This window comes from Heptranchias perlo, chromosome 1, assembly GCF_035084215.1.
Source record: "Heptranchias perlo isolate sHepPer1 chromosome 1, sHepPer1.hap1, whole genome shotgun sequence".
Classification (NCBI taxonomy): Eukaryota; Metazoa; Chordata; class Chondrichthyes; order Hexanchiformes; family Hexanchidae; genus Heptranchias; species Heptranchias perlo.
This window is the reverse complement of record NC_090325.1, coordinates 94682046-94703561: the sequence shown is the minus strand read 5'-3', so window position 1 is coordinate 94703561 and position 21516 is coordinate 94682046. Positions and strand designations below refer to the sequence as shown.

Here is a 21516-nt window from a genome sequence, read left to right as displayed (position 1 = left end):
GAAAAAAGTCTCCGTCTGTCCAACCTCTCCCTATAAGTCAAACCATCAAGTCCCGGTAGCATCCTAGTAAATCTTTTCTGCACTCTTTCTAGTTTAATAATATCCTTTCTATAATAGGGTGACCAGAACTGTACACAGTATTCCAAGTCTTCTAATGTCTTGTACAACTTCAACAAGACATCCCAACTCCTATATTCAATGTTCTGACCAATGAAACCAAGCAAGCTGAATGCCTTCTTCACCACCCTATCCACCTGTGACTCCACTTTCAAGGAGCTATGAACCTGTACTCCTAGATCTCTTTGTTCTATAACTCTCCCCAACGCCCTACCATTAACGGAGTAGGTCCTGGCCTGATTCGATCTACCAAAATGCATCTCCTCACATTTATCTAAATTAAACTCCATCTGCCGTTCATCGGCCCACTGGCCCAATTTATCAAGATCCCGTTGCAATCCTAGATAACCTTCTTCACTGTCCACAATGCCACCAATCTTGGTGTCATCTGCAAACTTACTAACCATGCCTCCTAAATTCTCATCCAAATCATTAATATAAATAACAAATAACAGCGGACCCAGCACTGATCCCTGAGGCACACCGCTGGTCACAGGCCTCCAGTTTGAAAAACAACCCTCTACAACCACCCTCTGTCTTCTGTCGTCAATCCAATTTTGTATCCAATTGGCTACCTCACCTTGGATCCCGTGAGATCTAACCTTATGTAACAACCATGCGGTACCTTGTCAAAGGCTTTGCTAAAGTCCATGTAGACTACGTCTACTGCACAGCCCTCATCTATCTTCTTGGTTACCCCTTCAAAAAACTCAATCAAATTTGTGAGACATGATTTTCCTCTCACAAAACCATGCTGACTGTTCCTAATCAGTCCCTGCCTCTCCAAATGCCCGTAGATCCTGTCTCTCAGAATACCCTCTAACAACTTACCCACTACAGATGTCAGGCTAACTGGTCTGTAGTTCCCAGGCTTTTCCCTCTACAATGCAGATGTATTTGCTATCTACTATGTCTACTATGGTGACTTCATTTTTCTGTATATATTAGAGAATTTTTCATATGCAACTGTACAAGAAATAGCTTTTCAATTTCAAGAGACCCTCTGCTGCATGTAATGCTCTATAATAATTGTACCAGGTTGAAGTGAAAGATTAGCCCTTCACACTGAACAGGCTGAGCCTCCTCACAATTTATTTTTTTGTCTAAACTTTATATTTTTACTGCCTTTTTTATATTCATTTTCTATGTATCTTTTAAATTCTTCTCATATTGGTGTTTATTTGATGTTTCTGCTTTTCTCATTCAATTAACAGTTGAGAAAAGAGAGTTGTAAATTACATTTTACTCCCTGATCAGTTCAGTAAATTGTTGAACTAATCCAATTTTCTATGGCTTAGTAATGAGGTGGAATAAAATAGGATCTGGATGTAGTAAAGTTGTCAGTTTAACTTGCTCATGTCAATAAGTTGTGCTTTTTGATTCCTTTTAAATTGTTTGCTGGAAGAAACTTCCATGATGTGTAAAATTACCCTTTAGAGAGATTTTTGAAAGGATTTTGTGTGTTGGTACAAAGTGCTGAAAAGATCTGAGTTTATATGTAGACAATAACATTTGAAAGAAGGGTTTAAAAAGACTTCCAATTATAGATTAACATTAAGCATATGTTTTGTTCCTTTTTAAATTTTAGAGCTAATCTATTTCTGTGACTTACAGATTTGCCCGACTTGCTGCCACAGTCCTGATTAGCCAGGGAATTCCTGTACATCTCTTCTCTCAGATTACTCCAACCCCACTTGTGGTATGCATTAAGTATTAGATGCATGTGACTTTTGTTCAGTGTTTCTTCAATATCTTGTATATGTGATACGACTGACTTATTTCTGGACTTATGTAAATTTTGAAAGTATGAAACAGCAGCTTGAAAATGATTCTTCTACCTTTGTTTAAAATATAATCTTTTTTTTTCTTGGTAACCAACTTGATTTTTCCTAAGTTGTTCAACTTCACATACAAATAGAAAATTGCTATTATTCTGTCACTGAAAATGCTAAGGAGCACTGCCCTTTTAAGTGTTTTGTGCCATTGGCTTCAGATGCATTTCCCCATCTCATCTCATTATATAAGACCCTGAAGAAATCTGAATCCTCAGTTAGAATGAATTCTACATTGTTTTATTAGTGTAGTATGGTAATTCTCTGAATTTTCAGTTCTGTGGAAGTTTTACAAGTTTTTTGATTATTCTCAACACATTTGCCTTGAATTCTGCAGTCATTTCCTGGCACTAAAACTCGTGTTATCTATCTACCATCTATCAGCATTGCACAATTTCTTTATTACCTACCAAATGAATGCAAAAATTCAGTAGAGACCTTGAGCACCAGGTTGGTAAGCATTTGATCCAACGTTCATTTTTTTAAAAAAAAAGATATGCCAGTTGAGTATCATTCCATTCTGGCTCATGAGGCTGGGAAACAGGCTTTAGGAAACTGTCAGACTTGTTTCAGTCTCCAAGCTATTCATTTTGAGGGTTCTGCAGTCAATTGCCCACTGAGCCTCAAATGATTAAAATATGTAAAGCTTTGGCTGATACTTGGATAGTAATACATAGTATTGGTGGAGTAGCCAACACTGACACTGATAAGTTTGGCATCACAAAGTCGTGCCCTGCAATATGCATGCTAGCCCTTTACCTTAGTTTCTCAATTTTTAAAAAATGTACCCATTCAAGTAACTTTGGTACTGATTGCCTAGCAAGAAGATAGTCCCTGGCTGAGGGACTCATTCATCAACACTGTTCATCTTATGCATGGTCATTGTGATCTCCTGGATTGGTTTCAATTGCCTGAAGGAGTTGGAGAGGAGTTTTCCAGAGGTTTTTTTCCTTTATTGGCCCCGGGTTATGTCTGTTTGGAAACTCTTGTGTTAATCAATTTGCTAAGTTACTATTGCAAATTTTCCCATGGATACCCTTGATAGAGGCCAAAACTCCATCCCAAGGTATTCTGCTTCACAGATACACAAAAAGTCTCGTGCTTTCTACCAGATCTACAAAGTAAATTCATGGAGCTTCCTTTTAAAGGGAAGCATTTCTTCTTCGGATCCAGTAGACGATTCCAGAAAACTTTAAGCAGCAACAGTTCACATCAGGTTTTCACCTCTTAGTTATGATCATTCACAAGTTCCTGGATGAAGGAGACAGTCTTTGTCTTTCTTTATTAACTGAGGAAAATCTGATTCTTGGACCAAATGCAAAGCAGCAATGAATTTCTCTAGATTGTTCACTGACAAGGTCTACCAATGCAAATAGAGGATCGGATATGGTACAGCAACCCACCGGGCTTCTGTTTGGATAGCCTGGCCCTCTCAGGGACTTAGGCAATCATATTTTCCTCTTGGGGTTCGAAGCTTGGTTGCAAGAGAGTGACGTTGATGGTGGCGGGAGCTGAAAAAAATGGTATTTTTTTTCTGATTTTCATTTGGAGGAAATTTTTACTCACCCATGTCATTTATTAGGGTTCACATCATCCTTTTGGTGACATGCCTACCCTTTCTTGCTTATCTTATGGATTGGTAATCATAATGGCACCCTCCCACCCCCACCCCCACCCCAATCGCATCAAGAAACCCTCCCACCATTGACTGTCGGGGACCGCTCCCATGGGTCCTCGGCTATGGCCTCCTCCCAGCAAATTCCCGCTCCTGCCTGCCATCCAGGTACTGGATTTGGCCAGGTTCAGGTGGGACTCTGGGAACATTTACAGAAATGAGACCTGGCTGTTCAGAACGGGTGTGTCTGCACGTCCCTGGACTTCCCGGGTGTGCCGCCTGCTTTTAAAATCATGTCCAATGTGTCGTCATTTTACTGAAAAAGACGTTCTGAATTTCATTAGTCTTGATGACATGTATAAGTTCAATCCATTCTCTCTCAACTGAAACTTTGACAATTCTGAGGGACTTTCAGAAACATCACTTATGTGGTACAAACCTGACATCCTACAAATGGTAGGTTTTGAAATGAAGTAGAGAAGCAAAGGGACCTTGATGTGCAGTTATATGGGTCATTAAAAGTGGCAGAGCATTTAAAAAAAATTAAATACTTGGTTCTGTATCTAGAGACGTACAAAAGTCAGAGGATAATGTTATACTTGTAGAAAACTTTAGACCATTGCTGGAGTAGTGTGCACAGTTTTGGGCCTCCTATTATAAGAACAATTAATAAGCAATAGAAAAGATGCAGTGTAGAATCATGAGAATGTTAGCAAAGATGGTTACAGTTATGAAGGAAAATCTAGAAAAAATTATGACTTTTTCACAAGCTGACAAAGTTATGACCTGATGTAAGTCTTTAAGATTATGGGGGATTATGATTGGGTAAATAGTGATTGTTTACATTGGTTGTTGAGATGGTGCTGAAGGAGTTCAAATTTAAGATAAAAAGAATTTTAAGGAGAAATTAGAAAAAAAGTATTTACAGAGGGTGGTTATAATGTGAGATTCTTTTAAAAAGATGTACTTATAGTCACTGCTTCAACAGTTTGCATAAAAGAATTGAATAGTTACTTGAAAAAGCAATGTTAAAGGGAATAGAGAGTGAGGTGGAGAATAGGATTAGACTTGAGAAAAAAACAGATTTGTTAGTGTGAATGGCGTGGTTCTACATTGTAACACTCAATGATTGTAGAGTCTGTGGGGCATTTTAATTTACTGTAGGACAAGACTAAGATTAACCTTCGTGAATATTGCATCCTCCTGTCTGAACTCGAGGAGCTCTGAAGTATTAGAATGCTGCAGTGGGAAGGGCTAAATCCTGTACACCTTCTGGCTATACCCAAAAATCCAGCCCCACTGGGAAAAATGATTCACAAAATTAAAAAGAAAAGTACACAATGGAACAGGACCCAACAAGTTGCATCCTGGACCCCTCCTTGCTGATTTCTCTCCCCCAGACCTGAGCAAAGGAAGCTCATGGGCTTATTCCTAACTGCAGCCCAACAGGTATGCCCTCACTGAATCAATAAGGGTTGAATCAGTATATAATATAGCCTAACCTTTTGAGGGGAGAGGAAGAAAATAAAAGAACATGTCATCTTTGCGATTAAGCCCAAAAAAATCCTCCAAATTCTAATAATTTTTGGCTTGCTGACAGGCTGAGATAGGAACAGCAAATTTGTTTTCTTCCTTTGTCCTCTTCCTATGCTCTGCCCCATCCTGCCATAGCTCAGGCACCACACAATAATGCACTTCAACCTGAAGAAATTCCATTATGACTGTTGGGGTAAAACAAGAAGATGCATCAATAATGTGAATAGATCAAAACAACTACCACTTACCAGGACGCAAGGGTCATTTTGTTGGCCAATTTAAATGTCTGCAATACCACAAATTTTGTGAATTATTCGGATCCAGGCCTTGCATACAACAATGAAAAACAGAAACTGAAAAAGCATGACTCAAATTCCTAAATGAACAGCAGGGTGATAGCAATTATCTATTTGCTTCTGCCATTGTACATACTGAAAAATGAAAAAAAGCATAGCGATGATGGAATCTTAACATTCCCACTATATTGGGAATGATTGTGATCATTAACCATTCATCAGACATACAGTACACCAGCCATTAGTGTTTTCCAATTGTAACAAGGATCTAAAAAATCAATAGAACAACTGACTAACCTCAGTGTATAGAGTGAAACAGTACTAGAATCCTGCAGGAATGTCAAGGCTTTATTTTCAATGAGCAATTCAGATGATGGCTACTTGTACTCCTCCATGATTTATGTCATGTGAATCCTGTTAATTGGATTACTGCCTTGTGACTACTACCAACTCTTCCCCCAATTTATTTTTCCATGCATTCTTTATATATGTTGCTAATATCGGAAGTTCAAAAGGCGTTTTGCCTGGTAAAATTGATCGTTTCTTGACAAACATCGTACTTACAATTTTTTTTAAAAAAAATGTCCTATTTAAGTTTAGCAGTCACATTTTTGTACCAAGCAGAGAGATTATTTGGAGTACTGTGTGCAATTCTGGTTGCCAAACTTCAAAATGCGCATGCATTGGGAGAGTACAGAGAAGAGCACTCTTCCAGCATCCTCCTCCAATGCCTCTCCTCCATTCTCCAGATGGGTAGGACTGCCCTCGCCAGATTCCATTCTTACCTGTCCAGTCAAAGCCTGAGAATTTCCTGCAGTGGCTTCTCTTCCCACACCGTTACCTCTGGAGTCCCCCATGGATCTATCCTTGGCCCCCTCCTATTTCTCATCTACATGATGCCCCTTGACGACAACATCCAAAAGCACGGTCAGATTCCACATGTACCTTTTTTTATTTGTTCATGGCATGTGGGTGTCGCTGGGGAGGCCGGCATTTATTGCCCATCCCTAATTGCCCTTGAGAAGGTGGTGGTGAGCCGCCGTCTTGAACCGCTGCAGTCTGTGTGGTGAAGGTTCTTCCAAAGTGCTGTTAGGAAGGGAGTTCCAGGATTTTGACCCAGCGACGATAAAGGAACGGCGATATATTTCCAAGTCTGGATGGTGTATGACTTGGAGAGGAACGTGGCATGCTGTGCAGGAATCTGGCAAGGGCAGTCCTACCCATCTGGAGAATGGAGGAGAGGCATTGGAGGAGGATGCTCTTCTCTGTAGTCTCCCAATGCATGCGCATTTTGAAGTTTGGCAGGTGGTGGTGTTCCCATGTACCTGCTGCTCTTGTCCTTCTAAGTGGTAGAAGGCGCAGGTCTGGGGAGGTGCTGTCGAAGAAGCCTTGGCGAGTTGCTGCAGTGCATCCTGTAGATGGTACACACTGCAGCCACTGTGCGCCGGTGGTGAAGGAAGTGAATGTTTAGGGTGGTGGATGGGGTGCCAATCAAGCGGGCTGCTTTGTCCTGGATGGTGTCGAGCTTCTTGAGTGTTGTTGGAGCTGCACTCATCCAGGCAAGTGGAGAGTATTCCATCACACTCCTGACTTGTGCCTTGTAGCTGGTGGAAAGGCTTTGGGGAGTCAGGAGTGAGTCACTCGCCGCAGAACACCCAGCCTCTAACTTGCTCTTGTCGCCACAGTATTTATATGGCTGGTCCAGTTAAGTTTCTTGTCAATGGTGACCCCCAGGATGTTGATGGTGGGGGATTCGGCGATGGTGATGCCGTTGAATGTCATGGGGAGGTGGTTAGATTCTCTCTTGGAGATTGTCATTGTCTGGCGCGAATGTTACTTGCCACTTATGAGCCCAAGCCTGGATGTTGTCCAGGTCTTGCTGCATGCGGGCTCGGACTGCTTCGTTATTTGAGGGGTTGCGAATGGAACTGAACACTGCAATAATCAACGAATATCCCCATTTCTGACCTTATGATGGAGGGAAGGTCATTGATGAAGCAGCTGAAGATGGTTGGGCCTAGGACACTGCCCTGAGGAACTCCTGCAGCAATGTCCTGGAGCTGAGATGATTGGCCTCCAACAACCACTACCATCTTCCTTTGTGCTAGGTATGACTCCAGCCACTGGAGAGTTTTCCCCCTGATTCCCATTGACTTCAATTTTACTAGGGCTCTTTGGTGCCACACTCGGTTAAATGCTGCCTTGATGTCAAGGGCAGTCACTCTAACCTCGCCTCTCTACCATGACGACACCCAGCTCTAACTCACCATTACCTCTCTCAGCCCCTCAACTGCCTCTGATTTGTCACGCAGCTCATCCAACATCCAATTAAATATTGGGAAGACCGAAGCCGTTGTTTTCGGTCCCTGCCACAAATTCCGTTCCCTAGCCATCGACCCCATCCCCCACCTGGCCACAGTCTGAGGCTGAACCAGACTGTTCCCAACCTCTGTATCCTATTTGACCCTGAGCTCAGCTTCAGACCTCATATCCTCTCAATCACCAAGACCGCCTACTTCCACCTCTGTAATATTGCCTGTCTCCATCCCTGTCCCAGCCCATCTGCTGCTGAAGCCTTTAACCATGTTTTTGTTACTTCCAGACTCGACTTTTCCAATGCTCTCCTGGCTGGCCTACCACCCTCCATAAACTTGAGCTCAACCAAAACTCTGCTGCCTGTACCCTAACTTGCACCTGTTCACCCATCACCCCTGTGCTCGCTGACCTAGATTGACTCCCAGTGTGGCAATGCCTTGAATTTAAAATTCTCATTGTTGTGTCCCAATTTCTCCATGGCCTCACCCCTCCTTATCTCTAACCTCGTCCAGTCCTACAACCCTCTGAGATCTCTGTGCTCCTCCAATCCTAGCCTCTTGTGCATCCCTGATTTCCATTGGTGGCTGTGCCTTCAGCTGCCTGGACCCTACACTCTGGAATTCCCTCCCTAAACCTCTGCACCTCACTACCTCTCTCCTCCTTTTAAGACGCTTCTTAAAACCTACCTCTTTGACTATGCTTTTGATCACCTATCCTAATATCTCTTTTTATGTGGCTCAGTGTCAAATTCTGCCTGAATGGTCCTGTGAAGAGCCTTTTTACTACATTAAATGCATGTAGTTGAGCAATAAGAATGATCCCAAATGCAAGGGGATGAGCTATGAGGAAAGATTAGAAAAGTTTAAACATGTTGGAGAGATGATTATTAAGATTTTATCAAGGTATATCAAATAGTAGTGGTTTTTCTGGCAATGAGTAGAGGGATATGCTGAATTGAAATGTGAGTGTACCAAGTAGCAGTGGGAAGTCTGTCATCCTCTGTGCTTCTCTCAAGGTGGGGTTGAAGCAGGGGGCACGCAGGACAGTGGTTGGCTTTTCTTCCTGTTGATAAAGCTATCCTGCAGTACAAATGGGATGTTTCTCTATCAAGAGGAAGAAACTAGGTCGTCTAGCATAAATGAAATGTAAATTACAAAATCATTGATTATTTAATTGGTAAATGTACTGCATGGTTTGTTAGTAAGAAGGAAGGAATTTTCATTCATATAGCGCTTTTCACAACCTCGGGACATCCCAAAGTGCTATACAGCCAATGAAGTATTTTTGAAGTGTAACCACTGTTGTAATGTAGGAAACACGGTAGCCAATTTACGCAAAGCAAAGTTATACAAATGGCGATGAAATAAATGACCAGATAATCTATTTTTGGTGTTTGTTGAGGGATAAATGTTGGCCAGGACACCAGAAGAACTCCCCTGCTATTCCTCGAATAGTGCCATGGGTTCTTTTACATCCATCAGAGAGGGCAGACTTGGTTTAACATCTCATCCCAAAGATGGCACCTGCAATAGTACAGCACTCCCTCAGTAATGCACTGAAGTGCCAACCTAGATTATATGTCCAAGTGTCTGGAGTGGGCTTGGACTCACAATCTTCTGACTGAGGTGAGAGTGCTACCACTGTGCCAAACTTTAAAACATTTAGAGCAAAATACAATTTTGTGAACTACTCCAGCTTCAGAAGATATCAAATTGATAACAGTGAATCTCTCTGTTGAAATGCAACCTTAAAGTTTACTTCAAGGTATCTGCCATTGGTAAAACTTCCTCACACTTATCAAAAAAATTAATATCAAAATTCATCCTCGGCCATTGGCATGCTGTGCTGACATCTGTAAATTGTATTTGAACTTATGGGGCTCGAATTTAGCAGGCCTGCGGGTTCCCAGCGGGTGGTCCTCCGGGAGCGTGGTCAACACGCTCGGCGAAATTAGTGGGTTGCCCGCGCGATCGTAGCAGGCAACACACTAATAGGAATCAATTACCTGCTCCTCCGGGGTCCACGCTGCTGGTCTGCGCGTCGGGCGGGCTGCGCATGCGCAGTACGATCTGTCAGCTGGAGGCTCTCTAGTTAAAGGGGCAGTCCTCCACTGACAGATACTGCAACCAATGGAACAAATTGCAGCATGGAGCAGCCCAGGGGGAAGGCTGCTCCCAGTTTAATGATGCCTCACCCCAGGTATCATCAGATGGGGTGAGGAGGAGGGGGAGGACACAGATCTTCCCCCCGGCGGGCGGGAGGAAGCGGCCTGCCTCTGCCACCAAGAAGGCCTGGCTCGAGGTGGCAGAGGGGGTCACCTGCGCCACCAACATATCGCCCACCTGCATACAGTGCAGGAGGCGCTGCAATGACCGCAGTAGGTCAGCCACAGTGAGAACACAAAGTCTTACCCCTACACTCCGTCTGCCACAACACTGCCCCCACCCCACATCTCCTTTGGCACCGCCAACACTACTCTGTCACATCACCCTTCATACCCACTCAAACCCCATCCTCATCTTACCTCCACCTACTCACCTCGCCAGTACTCATCCTGCCACTAACACGCAACCCAATCCTCATACAATCTCATTGCTCCATCCCATACTCACCCTCTCGTGCATCTCCCTCACGGCCAGCCTCACTCAACCTGCCACCACCTGTGCTGCAGCCACAGGGCATGCATCACATATGTGCAGTAGGCAGCGTAAGGCAAACGTGTCGGGAGCATGAAGGGGGTGCACAAGGGTGTCTGAGGGTTTGTCCTGGGTGTTACCTATATTGAATTTCAGAGCAACAAACAGCACACATTATATTGACACCACCACTGCCATGTCTCCGCGAATCCTGTCCGTTGTGTCCAATAATGCCCGCTCCTGGGTATCACTATGAGGACCCACCACTGATGCCACCCATCGTGTTACTGCAGAGTAGGTGCAGGTGTATTTGCAGGGCTCTTCCGCGCAGACGACTGAGAGACATCGGTGGTGTAGCCGGCTGCACCCTGGAAGGATGCGGAGGAGAAGTTGTGGAGGGCAGTGGTGACTTTGACAGCGACAGGTAAGCAGTTGGTGCTGGGGCCAGCCAGGAGCAGCTCGGCATGAAAGAGCCTGCAGATCTCCACGACTACATGTCGAGCGAATCTGCGCCTCCCTGTGCACTGCTGCTCGGAGAGGTCCGGGGAGCTGCGCCTCGGTCTGTGGACCCTGCGGCGAGGGTAGTGCCCTCTGCGATGCGTCTCTCCCTGCGGTAGCCCTCCCTCCTGCTGTGCAGGTGGGCGTGCAACAACACCGTGTTGGGGGGCTCCACGTCTCTGCGGCGGACGGCGTGGACTGCGAGGCTGCTGGGGCTGGTCATGCTGTTCGTCCTCCGAGGGTGTCCACGCACCACCCATCTGGCAGGTGTTGGTCTGAGGGGTTGTGCAGGGTAGGTGGGTGGTTCCTCGCACTAGGGCTGCGGTTTAGTGTCGGTCTGTCCTCTGGCTTGGCGGGGAGTGGTGGAGGGCAGGGGTTGCCCTATGTGACGCGGTGGCCTCCTGCGTGGGTGAGGGCTCTCCCCCGTGGAGTGCACCTTGGCACCTGCCACAAGCTGCTGGCTGCAACACGCCTGGTTGGAGAGAGACTGTTTCCCCCAGTGTGGGAAACTCACTGCCTTGAACCTAAAATCCCACACTTCCTCTTTTGACAGCTGCTTCAGCTCATTAACTGACCTCAACAAGCAAGGTAAGTACTCTCAAGTGGAACCCCGCTGGCTTTAATTGCCTGCGGGATTCCCACCAGCGGGGCTTGCGCGCGCAGTCCCGCACGTCAGCGCGGCACCCGGAAGTGGGCGGGATTTCGGCGCGATCCGGTCACGTGACCGGATATCGGGATTTTCGGGGCCCCCCCGCTGGAAACCCGCAGGTAACCCGACGCGAAAATCAAGCCCATGGTTGTGTATTGAGTTTGTGTTTATCACTATGATCTACGTGTGGACACCTGTATTGACACACTTAATTTTTGTTTTAAATTGCACTGCACTCTCAATATGCTATGATTCTTGAAAACCAAGCCAATTGATTTGTTCTTGATATCTGAATAATTATATTGAGTACAAGATTGTCCAAGTAATAGTTTATAATTAACAAGTACATATTTTTAATTCTGCCTCAAATATTAACTGTTTCTGACCAACTTCTTGTCTTTATAGCCATTTACTGTGTCCCAGCTGAAACTGTGTGCAGGAATCATGGTGACAGCATCTCACAACCCCAAGCAGGATAATGGTTATAAGGTAATCATGCAATTCTTTATGCAGTACTGTTGACTGTCATTTAACCCAAATTCACAGACAATGTCAGTTGACAAACCAGTTCAGCTTTCCTCCTTCCACTTTGAATATTTCATGATATCAAACGGTGAGTGTGTCCAATGATTAATGTACAATGGTTAATGTTTTACAATGGTATTGGAAGAGATTGCAAGAACAGTGAATTGCAGTAACAGATTGGCAAAGTTGAATGTGGCAACAGTCGATGAAAGAAAATTTGGTGATGCATTTTTCCTTCACCCTGCTCCTCAGGCTCTGCATACATTGGCGGCGAAATAAGCTGATCTCACATAGTATGAGGCCGGCTAAATAATGTTTTAGCACTACACTATTAGTGGACAGTGCATGATGAGCTGGCAACATTGTGCTCGGAGGCAGGATTTCAGTAGTCCTGGCGAATAAGAGCAGGGAGTTCTCTTGATGCCCTGGCCAGCATTGCTTTCTTAACCAACACCAGCAACAATAATGGTTTCACTGATCATTCATCTCTTTTGCTTTCTGTGGGATCTTGCTGGGTTCAAATTTGCTCCTGCATTTACATACGTAATGATGACTGCACTTAAAGAAACCAATTTAGATGTAAAGTGCTTTGGGACATCCTGAGGACATATGGTGCTATAAATGTAAATTCTTTTTTTCTTGTTAGAGAACATGAACTTAAACTAAAATTGCTCCTGGTTTCCTGAACTATATGCCTTCAAATCAAGTATTAACAGGGTAGAGCAAAATGCTCAAGTATGGAATTTACACAGTTTAACCTTCCAGTACTTATTATCAGCACCCAAAGGATGCTTGGTAGTTCACTCAGCCACTAGTATTTTCAAACTGATCTCCACAGCAATCTTAATTCCAAAGTTCTACATTTACAGAGTGCAAATGCTGTGCTTGTGCAGTCTTGAGTTTGAAATTGACATGCATCAATTGGTGTAGTTGAAAGGTGTCTACTCTTCTAACTACAGAAAGAGTGCTTGGTGTGGTAAGTTTTCACTTTCACTTGCAGAAAGGATTCAGCTATAGTTTAACTTTTCAACTTTGGTTTTACTTGAGAGCCATTGTGTAGAATAGTTCGTATTGCATAGTGAAAGATTGTTAGTCACGGATTACATATTTAATGCATATAATTCTTGATAAACTGATAAATTCTTCTTCAATATCTTGGTTAGAACTACAGACAATAGAATAACATCATAAGATCATTTTATTGCTGTTTAATTTCCTATGTGTAGACAAAGGATGTACAGTAACTGGCATTAAGAATTCTTTGTTAATTAGTCTATTTGTAAGTTAAGTTCCAATAATTAGTAAATGCCATTTTATTGAAATCCTGTATGAAATTTTTCCTGCAATTGGGACAATACTTATTTTTCTGAGTTGGGGCATTTAAGATGCATTTATTTTCCAACCTCAATACTAAAAGGATGCAGATGATTAATTTTTTTTCAAAATCCAGCTATTTTCCCAACTTTCCTGTTTCTCCTCTTCTTTCATTCTTCCCTTCTGTTTTTTTTAATAAATTGAACTAACCTGCGTAACCATAATCAATTTATCTTTTGTTCTCCTAAGCCACTTTAACATTGTGCAAGATCCGTGGCCTTGTGCAACACCTGGAAGACTACTGCTGGGACTCGCCTAGACCGGACCAGCAGGTCATCCAGGCTGCTGGTGTTAGCGAGTCCCAGTAGTTTTGCGTTCAGCTTGCAGTCAGCTATATGCAAACAATGTTTTGGAATGCGGCTGCACTAGTGTGGGTTCTGTTCAATATAAGAGCAGCTTAAGGTTGTTCTCAGTCCATATCTGCAAAAGCGTTACTGGTCTTGTTTTATCTTTTCTTATGTTTGTAGGATCATCAAGATCACCCTGACATTTAAGGCTATGCACTCAGCACCAAGCCTGCATCTATCTTTGTTTCTTGAATCAAGTTTGATTCATTGTGCTAGGTGGTATTCTATTCCAGAAGTTAGTGACTTTGAATAACTTGTATTTGTCCTGTTTGGTTTATTAGCTCAACTGACTCAGTGCAAAGAACATCTGTCACCATCACTTTACCTCCTTTTGTATTTATAAGGTTATAAAAGTTGACATGCTAAACATTTTTCAGAATAGTGACCATAAATGGAACAAATACACAGTAGGCTCTTTTTTAAAAAAAAAATTAGTATGTGCTGTCAACATGGAGCTTCACCTAATAGCCATGCAAAAACTCAACCATGATCATCGTCTGCTTGGGGATGTTGTAATGGCAATGATCATGATTTCCTGGTTTGTGTAGATAATGGGTAAGGTTTCCCACTGGTAATATCTGTTTGTAAAATTAGCTTGATTTTGTGGTTTCACCACACCATTGTAATGCAAAATTGTTATTATTAGCCGTGGAGTGTTACACATTTTGATTTATGTGCATACTAACAACCACGTTGTAGAGGAAATTCCATCTTCACTTAATAGGAAAAACTTGAAGCAGCCCTTCAAGATCGGGGCAACTGCATTGTAAGCCAACAGTTAACCCAATACATTAATAACTTATGTTAGATCAAGTCTTCAAAAATAATGGGAATGGTATTTTTTTCCCTGTATCTTCCTTTCTCAGAAGTCATTAAATCATATAAATCATCATGGGTGGTTTAACTTGAATTAAACAGTAAGGCATTTTGTTCCAAACTAAACAGATGTTTAGGTCCATCCTAACCTTTCACAGTAGTTCCAAGTACATCAGGCAAGGGGCTGACCATCCACAATTGAAACCAAAAGTATTTTCTATCATTATGTACGTGATCGATCTGAGTGGTCACTTCATCCTATTTTGCGCTAATTTAAAATTTATTTATTTTTAGAAGACATTATGCAGTTGAATTTTGTCTTGAATTGTTCAAACACTAACCTATGTCTGTAAATCATGTAACTACTGTGATATGTTTGGTAATTTTGTCAGGTTTACTGGGATAATGGAGCTCAGATTGTTGCACCTTATGACCAAGAAATCGCGCAGGCCGTTGATGAAAATTTGGAGCCATGGTCAGAGTCATGGAATGACAAGCTTGTTGACTGCAGCTCACTCATTAAAGATCCTTATGAAAAAATGAAAAGTAAATACCTTGAATGTCTACAGAAACATTGCTTTCACAGGTGAGTGTTCAGATTCACTAGTATTTGATTTCTGTAGCAAACTGGCTAACAACATAATTTTTTAAAAATTCATTTGCTCACACATTTGTCAGCCTTGTATCACCAGAGTCTGACTCCAGTTACTCAGTAGAACTCAGTTTTAGCTGGAACACCACCCTACTTTTATCTGGCTAACATGTAATTCAGCAAGGACATGGTATGGGATAAACAGGTTAACTTTCATGCAAATATATGACACTAAACACACAGAATTATATACTTCCTCCCTCATCCATCCATCCTCTTCCCGCATCCCACCAAAATCTTACTTTCCAATGGTAATTCACCATTTAGCGTTTAAATGTATAACGGTAATGAAGTAAATTGGTTTCAGTAGCTGTTTTTCAGTAAATTCAGCATTTGGATTAAGCAGTTGCATCCTAATGACTTCCTTTTTTAAAAGGAGAAAAAAGTCAAAATCGCTACAGTTTAAGTAACTAGGACTTCCATTTGAAGCTCGGTCCTAAATCCACACACAATGTTTAATGAATGCTTAGGGAATTAAACAACCAGTGTGGCCAAGTCATGTAGATGACTGCTTTCCCCATCCCCCTCCTCTTCCACCCCTCTCCCCACCCACCCCTCTCCCCACCACTCTCCCCTCCCCCCCCCCCCCCCCCCCCAAAGTGCGTGCGTGCGTGCTTAAACTTCACCAAGAGGAAAGGCTGGACGATTGCTCTAGCAGAAAGTTCATTCGTCTCTAATACACTCCCTTCTCCCCTTTTTAGAAAATAATTTGTCTCTACTCCACTTTCTCTCCTATCCTACCCTGCACCAAGTCCAGCTCCACCCATCACCCCGTCCTTGCTGACCTCCATTTGCTCACAGTCCCACAATGCCTCAAAATTAAAATTCTCATATTCATGTTTAAATCTTTTCATGGCCTTGCCCCTCCCTACCTCTGTAACCTTCAGCTCTACAACCTGTCCACCCCAGAAACACTCTGTTCCTCTGACTGGCTCTTTATGCAACCCCTTCCATTTGCCTCACCATTGGCACCTATATCTTCAACCATCTAGGCTCCACGTTCTGGAATTCCCTCCTAATCTCCTTCTTTGTCTCAGCTTCTGTGAAGTGCCTTGGGATGTTTTTTTAAGTTAAAAGGTGCTATATAAATGCAAATTGTTGTTCTCAATGTGTGAAAGGTTGGGATCTGGAATTTGCCATTTGGCAAATTGTGGCTATGAATCTTTCCACATTGCATTAGAGTTCCAATATCTGTGCCACTGATATCACTACAGATGACCACTCAAAACAGCACAGGTTTCACAGGCCTGCTAAGTCTCATGTATTTCCACTGACTTGTGAATAAATATTTGGTACATTTTATTGTTAGCTATTCATTTCAATTGTTTTTCTTTTGTGATCTGTTTTATTCAAAGTTCACTGCTTTCAATTGCTTGAGCTTGGCAATATTTTTTTCTGATCTGACTTCAATTTTCTTTTATATCTAGGGATATAAATAAAGAAACTAAACTTAAATTTGTACACACATCTGTACATGGAGTTGGACATGAATTCATACAAGCAGCTTTCGCATCTTTCGACTTCACCCCTCCTCTTGCAGTTCCAGAGCAGAAAGATCCTGATCCAGAGTTTCCAACAGTCAAATACCCAAATCCAGAAGAAGGCAAAGATGTGCTGGTATATAAGCCACATGTAGTCAAAGCTGCTTTAATATTGGTTTTAGTGGGATGTTGGTGCTGCTGGTTCCCGTTGCGCAGGTTTCCCATAGCCGAAAGCAACGCCAGCTTGCTAGATTTACTAATTCTCACTGCTGCGCAGCCCGAGTTTTAAAAAAAAAAATGCATCTTCCTGGCGGCCAGCAGTACCAAATTTAATAAGTTTACTTTGGAATTATTGCCAAATGCACGTGTTGGAAGCTGGTGGCACTAACACCCCACCGTACCCAGTGTAAAAATAGCTTTAATGAAATTTAGTATTGCGAATTTTTGTCCATTGTAAATTCAAACCAGTATCCAAAGGTGCAGCAGCCTCAAATGCACATTACGGAAAGCTTTGCCATAGGAACAGAAGTAGGCTGTTCAGCCGCTCAAGCCTGTACTGCCATTCACTGCGATCATGGCTGATCTATATTCTTTAATACCCGTGGCTAGCAAAAATCTACAGATCTCAGATTTAAAATTATTAATTGAGCTAGTATCTACTGCTTTTTGTGGGAGAGAGTTCCACACTTCTGCCACCCTTTACGTGAAGAAGTGTTTCCTAACTTCTTTCCTGAATGGCCTGGCTCTGATTTTAAAGTTATGTCCACTTGTCCTAGACACCCCACCTGAGCGAAAAGTTTCTCTCTATTTACCCTATCAATTCCTTTCAAAATCCTAAAAACCTCAATCAAATCACCCCTTAACTTTCTATATTCCAAGGAATACAAGCCTAGTTTATGTAATCTCTCTTCATAATCTAACTCTTGGAGTTCTGGTAACATTCTGATGAATCTGCGCTGCACTCCTTCCAAGGCCAATATATTTTTTTCTGAGGTGCGGTGCCCAGAACTGTACACAGTGCTCCAGTAGCTGTAGCAAAACTTCCATCCCTTTATATTCTAACCCTCTAGATATAAAGGCTAACATTCCATTAGCCTTTTTGATTATTTTTTGTACCTGTCCACTACATTTTAGTGATCTGTGTACATGGACCCCTAAATCCCTTTGGACCTCCACGGTTCCTAGCTTTTCACCATTTAAAAAAATACTCTCATCTATCCTTTTTTGGTCCAAAACGGATGACCTCACACTTACCTGCGTTGAAATCCATCTGCCACAGTTTTGCCAGAGGTCTGTAACAATACCCTGATTTTCCAATGTTACTGTTACTTGAACAATAAGCTTCAATGCTCATTTCCTGAAAAGGTGAGTCAATAAAACATTCATTTGATGACATCCTCCTGTGATATTGAATATTGAGCTCTTATTTTTGAAAGATTTCCACTTTCCAGGGTGAATCAGCACCAAAAATGTAGCACACTAAATAGTCCTTCCAACACCATCCCTTTGACTTTCATAGGCATGTGATATATAAATTCTGATGTTTTGAAATATAAGGCTTGAGTGTTTTTGGTGAAACAAGTGGAGCTCAAGCAGCAAAAACATTAAGAGCCCAGAATCTAAATTACTATATTAAACTTGCCGCTGGTACTTTTTTAAAATAATGTTCATAAGCTTTATTGCAGAATAGATTAGTTTACTGTAATAGTAAAAGGGTATATTTTGTTTGTAGGCAGCACTTTTATCAAATTATCTAGTTTTTAATTTAAAATCAAGTGGTTTTGAATTCCTTTGATCTTATGACTTCAAACTTGGGTGTCCTGCAGCCTGTTCCTGTTTTCTCACATGGAACACAGATAAACTTGCTATCAAATCTATTATCCACATTATTTGGAGGAAGCAGGCCAACTGAGTTGTGCGCTAAACTTTTTTACTTGCATTTGCCATACACATTTAAGTAAAACACATCATTGTTTCCAGACTTTATCTTTTGCCCTGGCTGACAAGGAGGGAGCCACAGTCATTTTAGCAAATGACCCAGATGCTGATCGACTTGCTGTAGCTGAGAAACAAGAGAGGTATGTAGTAAATACATAAATTCTTCATTGAATTATGCAAGCATTTTGTAAGATGCTATAGCACTTACCTAGGCACACTAGTTCCCTAATGACTGCATTCTAGGAGTTTCAGATATTCTGCAGGCTGTGCAAGTGACGGTGTTGAAAATTTTGTATGACGTGCGTCCACTTCTGATGGTTTCTGGCATGCAACACATGGTGTAGACAACTGCAAATTAGTGATTATTTGTGTTACCACAGATTGAAAGTGCGAGAACTAAAGAGTAGAAAGCATGCTTCTTGTCCAGATTGGTATTTTCGTTGGGAGACAAAGATGGCATTCCAAATTATTATAGCCATATAATGCAACAAAATATTTTTATATATTTAAAAAAAAGTATGTGCAAATGTTTGTTCAAAATCTAACCTGAGCCTTTGTTTCATGACCTTGCCGTGCTCGATCCTGGCATCTGAGTTTGCTCCTTGTGTTTCAAAACTACATCTCCAACTGAGCCTGCTTTTTAAAAAAAAAAATGAATTCCTCACTGCTTTTTTGACACTTTAAATGATTGATGCCTTTTTGCATATTGTCACTGCAGTGTTTTGTAAAATAAAAATGTTCACACCACTCTATTCCCTACCAATAGGATGGTGAAATGCTCTCTGCTCTCTGTCAGTTTGTAATCTTCGACGAGTAACCACTCTTACTTTTTTAATCCGTCTCTTTCCCTGTGAGATGTCCATAGTAGCTTTGCTTTCATGCCGCAGCTGAACTCAGAATCTCCACTGTGGAATCCTAGGTGGACTTGAGGTTATACCACGATATGGTGCAACATATTGGGGCAGAAATTTCTCGGAGCGGTGAACCGACAGTGCTCGCTGCTCAATAGATTTATACTAACCCACTAACTTACTGCGGTCTTTACTCCGGGCACTTCCTCGAATAGGAAGCGGAGAAGAGCCCAGAGGAGAAGCGAGAGGATCGATCTCTCCCCTCGACCAATCAGATTGCAGCATTTTTAACAAGCTGCGAAACTCTCTGCGGGCTTTCAATGTGAAAACCAGGAAGTGAAAGGTACAACACTGCAAAAATAGTTATAGACAGCGAGGGTTAAAAAAGGTAAGAAATAATTTAAATGAGATAGAAGGGAAAAGTTTTTTTAAAAATGTAATTTTTAAAACTTTTTAACAACCATAAACTATTAAAATAAGGAGTAATGAGACTCCACATTTTTTAAAGTTAATTTTTAGTTGTTTGGCAGTCATTAAGCCTTAAAACTTAGTTTAGACTTGGTATTTTTAAGCATACTTGGTTTGTGGCAATATTTGTTACTTTCCAGCTGGACAGACAAGCAAGTTTAGTGCTTTTTCAATGATTTCACTGATTGCAGTGGGCAATATACCTTTAATTCAAAGCTGTCATACATATTGCCAGCGAACCAGTAGGTGCAAGTTCTGGGTTTCCATGTTGCCATGTGCGAGCACCGGAACTTGCTCCTCCATTTCGCGGTGAGCACTGTTGAGCTCACTTACTTTGCAAACAATTTCTGCCCCATTCTGTTTTTAAAAATAATTTGCAGTGTTTATTTTTTTTTAAAAACCAACATGGGCCTGCATTATATGGCTGTAATTTAATCGGGTGGTGATGTTTTGAAATTTCACATTTCACACCTATGGTCAACTCCCCATCTGAAATTCTAGTGATGGCTAAATCAGGTCAAAACAGGGCAGTGGGCAGACAAATGGTGTGTTCCTGTGCTGGGAAGATTAAATCAGTAGCTCTGTTGAAAGATTAAATGTAATGTTGCCAGCTCACCTTTAGTAAGATTGCAAATTCTCTTGTAAATTTTCAGCTCCTTGGCTTGGAAATCACATTGTATTTGTGAGCAGTGACAGTTTTAGTATACATCTATAAAACAGAGTACAGATTGTTTTGACATATGAAAACCGTAGTCCCTTTGTGATGTGTGTTGAAGTAATGGCTCAGACTGCATGGCAGACCCATCTGACATTCTAAAGCAGCTTATCAAGAGTTTCAACACTTAAAACTGGACATCTGTTAAGTTTTTTTTTCTGTCTACATTTTACCAGTTTACAAACAATGAATAGTGGTGACAATTGTCTATTGGCATTTTAATCCCAAATCAGCCCTTTGTTCCACTTGTCAGACCTTGCTGCTCAGTTATAAAGTCATCCTTGTGCAACAGTGTCCCCTATTCTTACTTTAATCTCTCTCCACATACACTTTTTAACCAAATCGACAGAACAAAGAAAATCAGGAACTGTCAAGAAAAGGATTGAGTTTTGATGCTTAGAGGGGGGGAACTGCTTCTCCCTAGGTTGATGAACTGGGATGAGCCAATTGCCTTATTCTTATGAGGAAGTTCATTGCCTGACTCATCAATCAGACTGTGCTTAAAAGGGGTAAACACCACTTTGCTCTTGCTTTCTTTAAGTCCATGTGCAGGCATCTAAGACATGTCCAAACTGTTCTCGTTCATGGGTCAGAATTCCTAGGCAGTCAATAGAAGAGTTTTATTCAGCCCATTTGCAATATTCAGGATTAATTTATTGGGTGGATTTCTATCAAAAAGGTTAAAGTTGGAGAGTGGACTCTGCCCTATGCTGACCGGCGCCAAGAATCCTGGAGGAGTCAGCCTCACCGTGATTACATTTCTTTGCCAAAGCCCCTCCAACGAGGAGCTGGATTAAGCAGTTGGTGGAAGAGTAAGCCTAGTACATTATTGAACTTGAATGTCTTGAACATCA

The 21516-nt window shown here is 42.0% G+C and overlaps 1 protein-coding gene across 2 annotated transcripts in view; it reads left to right on the top strand.

Annotated features, from left to right (window-relative positions):
* Nucleotides 1-21516, top strand: part of pgm2 (phosphoglucomutase 2) — a 63297-nt gene that overhangs the window by 14267 nt on the left and 27514 nt on the right. For both annotated transcript variants that reach the window (XM_067988950.1, XM_067988943.1), the window contains exons 4-8: nt 1732-1816; nt 11901-11984; nt 14950-15143; nt 16637-16826; nt 18671-18768. In XM_067988950.1, the coding sequence (XP_067845051.1) occupies nt 1732-1816; nt 11901-11984; nt 14950-15143; nt 16637-16826; nt 18671-18768 (651 nt within the window). The remainder of the gene's footprint in view (nt 1-1731; nt 1817-11900; nt 11985-14949; nt 15144-16636; nt 16827-18670; nt 18769-21516) is intronic.